Source organism: Plectropomus leopardus, chromosome 12 (assembly GCF_026936395.1).
Source record: "Plectropomus leopardus strain MGB_pleo_1.0 chromosome 12, ASM2693639v1, whole genome shotgun sequence".
In the NCBI taxonomy this organism is placed as follows: Eukaryota; Metazoa; Chordata; class Actinopteri; order Perciformes; family Serranidae; genus Plectropomus; species Plectropomus leopardus.
The window spans coordinates 33503219-33511994 of NC_142187.1; the positions used below are offsets into that span (position 1 = coordinate 33503219).

Sequence of the window (8776 nt, forward strand, 5' to 3'; positions counted from 1 at the left end):
CATCATCATCATCATCATCATCATCTGCAAAATCATGACGGTTCCTTAAAATCCACTTTATTTATGTTACCCTGGTTCACATTTAAACTTCCTCTGCCACTGTAGCTCATTTATTAGAAACACTGCTCGTAAAAATTTCTTACTTTAAGATTTTTCTCCCCTTTTTTTTGGCAGAAAATGAACTCATGGAGCGGAAACTCAGAGAATTCATCAAGCCTGAAGAAAGTTTAATTATCAGACGTGGATTTGAAAAGACGGTGCGTTTGTGTTCTGCTGGGAAACATCTTCAGAAAAAATTTTATAGTTTTATTCAGTTTAAAGTTGATTTTCAGATAATCTGATATCTCATATCAGAGAAACAACTTAAATTACAGTTTCATGTGAATATTTGTGGGTTTTTTGGACAGAATTTTAAAAAACACATTTATTCACAGTCGTCTTATTAAATGATGCTTTTTTGAAACTCAAGATAAATAATAAATAGCATGCACGTACGCAGAACTGCAGCAGTATTTTGCTGTGAACTCAGACGGGAATGTGACTCCAGGTAAACGCTACGAGCTACATCAGCGCGTGAAAACTCCTCTGAATACTGCAAACATTAAACTGTAGCTTAAAGAAGACTCGGAGTCACCTCACTAACGTGTTTCTCTGACGATCGTGCTGTTGCCTCGCAACTGGACGAGCAAGTCTCTGAATCCGCCCCTCTTCTTTGGCGGAGCCTGTCGCGGCGTACCGTCATCCCGGGTGTCATTAAACTCAACAGTCACATCTGTGTCTGCTTGACTGTTAATTTCTCGATCGCTAAGACCCTGAAAACCTGGACTGCCGCTGGCTGGGCGAGGGACGCTCATATCGACGCTAGTATCGCTGATGTGTCGGCTGTGAGTGTTGCCATGGAGACGCTGCTGCTTAGCAACGCGAGGACTCTTTGAGCCGTCTCTTGTCCTCTTCCTCCTGTTCTTCTTCCTCCCCTTTTTCACCGGCACTCTGACACGTCTGAGGTTTCTGACACGAAAACGCACCACGTTCAAGTAATTTTGTATGTCGATCTGCTCGTCCGCTGCAGGAAACGAGTGTTTTGTGTACGGATGCATTACCTCTGAAGGAAAGCGTGCGGCCTGGAGCAGGCTGGTGAGTCTCTCTCTCGTCTTCTTTTCTTCATCTGAAGTCTTTCTTTAACCAGCTGAAGGTGGATCAAAAGCCGCCTGACAAAACAGAAAGCTGCGGTTACAGTGAGCTCACAGGTGGCTGAGTGGCTGCAGGTCTAACAGTCGGTACACGGTTCTGATCTCGGGCTGGGCGATACGGCTTTAAAATATTATCGCGATACACAGTTTATATCGCAATATTTTTAAATGACCTTTAAACTAATGTTAACCCTGTGAAACCTGGATCGAAATCGGTTTTCTTGAAAAACTATATTAATATTTTTCTTATTTTATGTATTCTACATTATGTTACCTAAGAAAAAGTACTTTAAAAAAAATTCATCGTCTTTCTGCATCATTTTCTTTCTTTTTTGTTCTTGTTCTTCACACTTTTTTCTTCTCATTTTCAGGTAACTTTCTTGTAAACCTCCCCCCTAATTTCGGTCTAGTTGTTGGGCCATGTCTTGTTAAGTTTTCCCCATGTTTTTGAAAGAAATCAAACCAAAATGCCTGGGTCTCAAAGGGTTAACTAGTAAAATAAAAGAGTTACTGAATAAACAAAAAAGTTACAAAAAAGTTAAATAAAACAGCTACTGTCAAATAATGAAGCTGAATGTAGTACTGTTATAAGCAGCTGTCTTACCCTCTGGCACTAGGCCGCCTCCTCGGCCTCCAGTTCTTGATCAGGAGCCACTGGTCACATGTCAGGGATTTGGGATCTGAGGAACAAACCGAGAGAGGCTGAACACGTTAGCATCTGTGCAATGAATACAGACTCTACAGACTATTCCACACGCTGCAGTTACTACAATGCAGAACTGAAAACTAGAGTACATTTGGTGATGACACAGACTTTGGAAAAGTGTTTTTTCTCTGCTTTAAAGGGGTAGTTGACATGGAAACTAAAATGATTTTAAAAAATGTTAATATTCATAATTAACACTGTTAATACTACTTTTTTAACTGATCAGGATCAGCTTTATACTGCCTCCCTGATAAGGACAATTCTTCACTTGTAGAATTCCCACATAGCCCCCTTGTATTGTGTGATATCCCATCGCTCTTGATATATATCTATATCTATCTATATAAATTCATATCTTAATATACATACAACAATCTATATCTATGGCGACAGCAATGCATGTAGATGCAGCAGCCTGTAGCTCCTCAAATCCTTGCTACTTTTTTGTTATATTTTGCTATTTTTCTTTTCTTTCGACACCATGGCCCCTTCTGCTGAAGCACGACTTTTCTCCGATAGAGAAGCACTTATCAACATCAGGAAAAGTTGTGTGGGGTTTGGACTGAATGCAACAGACCGCGAAGATGTGGCAGGATCAAGAGAAAATGTAGTAGTAGTAGTATTTTCATCTTCTGCTGCTAAAACAAAGAATGAGTGCACTCACCGTTGTTGAACAGTTTGTCTTTGATCGGAGCTTTCATCCTCTTCGCCCTCTGCTGGACAGTCTTGCAGGCCGAGCACAGGACACGTGAGGACCTCAGCGTCTTCGGAGAGGCATGGTGAAGGAGGGAAGGACCAGAGGCGATGCTGCTGGTGACAGAGTGGCGATCATCATCCGACTCGTACACTCCTTCATCGGCCACCTTGACAAACCCTTCATCCTCCTCTTTTGCATCGTGCGTGCTGTTGATGATGTCGATGATGTCGCGGTCCTTCCCCTCATCTGTGACTACCCTGTCGTCCTCTCTCGTCCTCTCCAGCCCTGTCCTCTGTCTTTTAGCCCTAACCCTGCGCTGGATAACATCTTCGTTTGGGCTGGGGCTCCTCTGCACGCTCTTCCTGGAGGCCTCTGAAAGTCTGGAGGAACGTTTGGGATACATGGGCGTTTTCCACTGCAGACGATACTCGAATGACCTGAGCAACAGAGACGACCGCTGAAAAAAAGTTTGTTTACCAGCTTATGGTCCCCTACAGTGAACCCCCAAATGTTGAGTAAAGTTTTATGTTCTCTACGTACAGTATGAGTCCGCAGCATTAAAAAACTACCGGATGCTAACTTGTACATGTTGGGCAATTTGCATAATTTACCTAATTTGCACAAAATTGCATAACTGCATATAGTGACAGTAATTCAGCAGCTGCTTGGCTAATTTGGACATCACCTTGCTGGTTGTTGGGGTTATTGAGGATGCTGAATCCATTTTATATATTTGCAAAAAATTTTTTTTTTTAAAACCACAAGTCTGCATATTTTACCTGCAGTTGGGCTGATTTCAATTTTTATCCAATTTTGAGTTTTTAAAGGACACTTGGATAAGTGACATAACTTCACATCTGTCAGAAATTGTATAATTCATAAATTGATTCAGCATCTTCAACAACCACCAAAACCACCAAGATAAAATCAAAATTGGCCCAGCAGCTGCTGAAGTAACATTAATATATGCAATTACTCGTATGCAAACTTAAGCAAATTGCTCAACTAATGCAAGTTAGCATCCGGCAGTTTGTCAATACTGAGGACCCAAACTATACATTTATAACATAAAACTAGATATTTCTGGGTTGATTTTGCTGGCTAGTAGACTAAAAGCAGCTTTATCTGATTTCACAATTTGACTAAAATCACGTGCTGAAAAGTTCTTGTTGTCTCACCTGTAATATTCTACGCAGAGGCTCAATGAATGAGTGACAGCCTGCGAGCCATCTGTCTCATGCTCACGGTCAGCTGCAGGCCTGTAGACACAAAAAGATGTGATATTTTAATGACCTCAATGTTCAGCAGTGTTAAATCAGCATTTTTACTAGTTTTATTTGTTGCTTTTATTAGTTTTTATATTTATTTCCTGTGTCACACAGAAGCTTTTTTTCTATGTCAAAACAGATATGACCTGAATTTATTTGTCTTACTGTCTCATAGTTTAGATTTTGTTGTGTTTTTTGTTACTCAAAAGTGTCATTAGAGCAAAGATTAACCTATTGTTTTGCTTTCTATTTATTTAATTTCCATTCAGCTCTTTTGTTATTCAATAAAGTTTGTCAAGGAAAAATAAAACTACACAGACCATCAGTCCAGGCTTGTTTTGAATTCAACTGCTTTGCCACAGATATGGTTGGGGAGTGTAGAAACTTGTTTTTCAAAGTATTGTTTCCACACACACACACACACACACACACACACACACACACACACATATATATATGCTTTGTATACGGTATGTGTTAAAATGAAGTGAAGTATCTTTGTTCAGGGCGTATTGTACACCACTTTATACTGCCCACCTGTGGTCTAAGTACAAAGAGACAACTTTACAGAGATTGCAGGTGGCTTATGAAAGCACCATGAGAATATGAATAATATATAATAAACCTCGTGGTGAAGCGCCAGTGAAATGTTTGTGTCTGCAGGAGTTAATACCCGAAACCTCATGTTTAAATGTATCTGGCAGCTTGGTGGCTCTGAGGATGAAAAAATAGCAGCTCTATCCGACATAAGGTATCGCACAACCATCACCAGTCCCAGCTGTGGAGACACTGGTGCAGGTGTCTCTTTGTTGGCATTGATTTAACTATTTTTATGATATGATTTTACTCTGTTTACTGTATGTGATGTATTGTCTTTTAATGTTTTTATATGGACCCTGAGTCTGGAATAAAGGATTGATATACATATACATACATACACACAAATGCATACAGTATATAATAGAGACAGATAGATAGATAGATAGATAGATAGATAGATAGATAGATAGATAGATAGACAGATAAAATCATTCATAACATGTATTTCTAATACGGCTTCCTACAACCTAAAAGCATCAAACGCCTTTCAAACAACCACCTAAAATTGTCCCAATCAAAAGCAGAAGATTACAGACTTATAAACAGGTAAAGTTGTATTTTCCTGAAACCAGAGAGACAGCAGCTGAATCAGTTTGCTGTGTGTCAGTGAATCTGATCAGACAGCAGCTTTTTTCACACAGGTAACGATGAAAAGCCCTGACGGTGCCATCCTGAAAACGTCCAGATCACAGTTACGCTGCTGTTTATTTAGCTAATGTTAGCATCTTGGCTGAGATAACCGGACTAAAATACCGTAAAACATAAAAAATCTGACCGTTACCGGTGCGGACATCAGCAGCGCTGAAGCTCGGCTGACACGTTAACACTTACTGCTTCTCCGGCCGCTCACAGCCGACACGATGCGGCATTTTACCGTTTTTAACAGCGTCGACAAAACTGCGTTTATGCGCTTACTTGTTTACACACGGGCTCGTGGGCTCGTGGGCTCGCGCCGTGCCGTGCTGAGCTCGAGGCCGACCAACGTTCAAGATGCGCGCGGCGGAAGAGGCGGAAGTGGCTCGTTGCTTCTTCTTCTGTTTTGACAGAGATACAAAAATGGCGCCGCCAACTGGACAAAAAAACAGTCTGAACGATAGAAACCGCCAAAAGTGACCAGAAATTCAAACGACGTCATTTAAACAGGTTTAATAAAGAAAATAGCAGTTTGGACTCGTCATTTACTCTCATTTAAACATAAGTTGTTGTGCTATTATGCTGTGAATGATGAAATTGGTATTTTATTTGTCTGTTCATGGGCGGATACTGAGACAATGGGCCCCTGGGCACCGATATTTAGGCCCCCGCCACCCCCGCTATTTCGCTATAATACATCCAAGCTGGTGAAGGGATGACGTATTTTTGTAAGCCAGGCAGGAAGTTAGCACCGCACTGGTTCCCTCGTCAAAACCCTTATTGGATTTTTAAATGGGATTTGCGGTTATCACCAAAAATAAGCTCTGTGACGAACACAAGTTTATGACACTTACGCTTTTTGTTCAGCGTGATAATCTTCACAGATGAACACCATTTTTGTGTGTTTTGGAGCGTAAATGAAATCGCTGGAAGCAAAAAGCTATTGTTAGGCTACACATGAACTACATCGCGATCTCACGACTTAAACAACACATCTACAAACACGGTAAAAACATGTTAAAACACAAATGAAAAATATTATAAACAAATAAATCTACAAGTTTGAGCAGAACTCTGTAAAGCTGTAAAGATGGACGTCTGACATCCCCGACAAACACTATAGTCCAGTTTAGCCAGTTGCCAATACCTTTTTTAAGACGAGTAAAACCTTACAAGTTCAAAAATCTGGTTTATACTGATGTATTTTATGTTGCAGAACTAAACGTCTAAATATCTTTAGTCTGTCATTACCGCAGACCTTATTTAAGGCATTTTACCAAAAACCCATTCAAAAAACCCAGAGACTTTGAGACGAGGGAACCAGAAGTGCAAAAAAAGCTAACAAACTTCCGTGTTTTAGGACGCATTACTTCACCAGTCTATGGGTCATTTACCAAAACATGCCATTTTATGTCCCCGAACTAAAACTGGTCTGTGAATCTAAATAAGTTGAAAAAAGGATATGCACATCACACAGTTGCAAGGCTCTCAAAAAACAACCTTCATGAGGGAAAAAAGGATCGAAACATTGTCTTCAACAAATTTATGTGGCGTGAAGTAGCTAAGTGTGCAGGCTTAACATTTTCCCCTGTAAATCTACATAAACAAAAAATAAACAAAATATTTCGCAATGTAGTTTCCATGAAATGTCTTAAGACATAAAACCCATCCATATTTTATTATTTTGTTTTTAAAGAGTTTTAAACACTTTTTCTGTGCAAAAAACTGTGAAAATCGACCTTTCCCTCATAATGATGTTTCTACTTTTACTAGAGTAAAAAAAGTCAAACTATCACATAAAACCTAACATTATATAAAGCCTCAATTGTCCTTTCATCACTCATTAATGCGTTTTATTCTAAATATTAAGACTGAGATTTACCACACGGCTAGTAATGGCTGCTGATAACATTTCTCATCAACCCTGTTACCATTTCTAGGGTAACAGCGTTGACGAAAGTATGAAGTTTTGTCTGTAAACAAACTTTTCTTAATTTATTGGAACTATTTATTTACTTATTATTATTTACAGGAAAACTGTGTGTCCTGACATATGATAGGGAGCTCTATCCAGGAATAATAGTGGCAACAGATGAAGGATATGCCCAAATTAAGTGCATGCACCGTGTTGGCCAGACTAGATTTTTGGACAGTATCTGGTAAATGTTTGATGACATTTTAAGACTGATTCCCAGCCCGGTCAGAGAGACATCGATTCACGAACACAGAAGGACATCTGGGCAAAACTTGTTAACTAGGTAGATGGGAATGTTACATAAAATTATCGTTAGGGTTAAGCTCAACACATTGTACACTGGAGCAAAATAGAAATATTGAGTTAGAACAAGGGTCTGAAAAATCTTTTTCCAGTTAATGAACACAATTATTTTGATTTTTTGAAGAGATTTTGGATGGGCAAACTGTTAGATTGTAGAATTGTTGTTCTGCTACCATTTGTCACCGATATCGGTGGTTGTTCTGCTGTTGCTCATTGCAGAAGTTCACTGCTTGTGTTTGAAGGTGCACAGCTGACAGGATTTTGGGCTTGTTTTTGTTCTGTTGAGACCAGATATGTTTGACAGAGCAGGTTAAATTGTGATGTAATTTCGGTATCATCAATATTTTGAATATATCAAATGGTTTTCATTTACATCCACAGTATCACAATTTTTCCATCATCTTCTACACGAAAGCCTGAATAAATCTGCAAATACTCTGATTGGTCATTACAGTAACGGAAACTTTATGGTTGTTTTACCTTTTGTGTCTTGAAGTCTGTTTTTGGCTCTTTTTGCAACTTTTGTTCGCTATGGCGTGTATTCGTAGGCTATTCTAAGGTGCTTCCAGCTGTTTTCAACAGTTTTTAGGACATGTCAAATTTTGACATTTTTGCCTTACTTTACCCTTGGATTTTTGGTCAATTTTTCGACATGCCAAATGATGCTGTTTTGGGCTTTTTTTGCAACTTTCTTTGCTATGGCGTGTCTTGGCGGGCTATTCTAAACTGCTTCCAGCTGTTTTTTCTTGTTTGTATTTTTCTTGGTCATTTTGTGTCTCTTTGTAGTTGTTTTGCCTCTTTGTGTAGTCATTTTGTGTCTACTTGAGGTAATTTTTTTGTCTTTTCTAGATCATTTTGTGTCCTTTTTGTCTTTTTTTTATGTCGTTTTGTGTCTACTTGAGGTCATTTTGTATCTCTTTTTGATTTGTTTGTAGTAATTTTGTGTTTCTGTGGTAAAAGTTTGTCTTTTTTGGTCATTTTGTGTCTAAACTTCAGATCATTTTTTTCTCTTCCTTGGTCATTTTGTGTCTCTTTGTAATTGTTTTTCCTCTTCCCGTAGTTGTTTTTTTCCTCTAAGATAATTTTTTGTCTATTTTGGTCATTTTTGTCTCTTTCTTGGTAAATTTGTGTCTCTCTACATGTGTAAATCACATAGCTACTCCAGCAACATATGTTAAAATTGTCATTGACAGGGATACAACCTGACTCAAAGTTTTCTGTATGTAAACTGACGAAACACAAGTTAATTTAATGTGTTGATGTAATCACAGTTTAAAAAGCACAGGTGCCAACTATAAATTAAATCATGGCTTAATTCTATTTACTAGTGGGCCACTCCAACACCTGTAATTTTACCTACAAGTCAAAATGTCGATTATGAAATAAAAGAAAAGCTTTAATACA

At 38.8% G+C, this 8776-nt stretch overlaps 1 protein-coding gene across 3 annotated transcripts; it reads right to left on the reverse strand.

Annotated features, from left to right (window-relative positions):
* Positions 1–285: 285 nt before the first annotated feature.
* Positions 286–5451, reverse strand: LOC121951479 (uncharacterized). 3 transcript variants are annotated; one of them, XM_042497811.2, is made up of 6 exons: positions 5293–5451; positions 3772–3852; positions 2561–3030; positions 1795–1870; positions 1101–1208; positions 286–1008 (listed from the first exon to the last, which is right to left on the reverse strand). In XM_042497811.2, the coding sequence occupies exons 1-6, from the start codon at positions 5328–5330 to the stop codon at positions 639–641; spliced, it is 1143 nt and encodes a 380-aa protein (XP_042353745.2). In that variant the 5' UTR covers positions 5331–5451; the 3' UTR covers positions 286–638. The 3 variants fall into 3 exon arrangements, with proteins under 3 accessions (XP_042353745.2, XP_042353746.2, XP_087942012.1); XM_042497812.2 differs by having other exon boundaries at positions 5237–5353; XM_088085886.1 differs by having other exon boundaries at positions 5243–5309.
* Positions 5452–8776: the final 3325 nt, after the last annotated feature.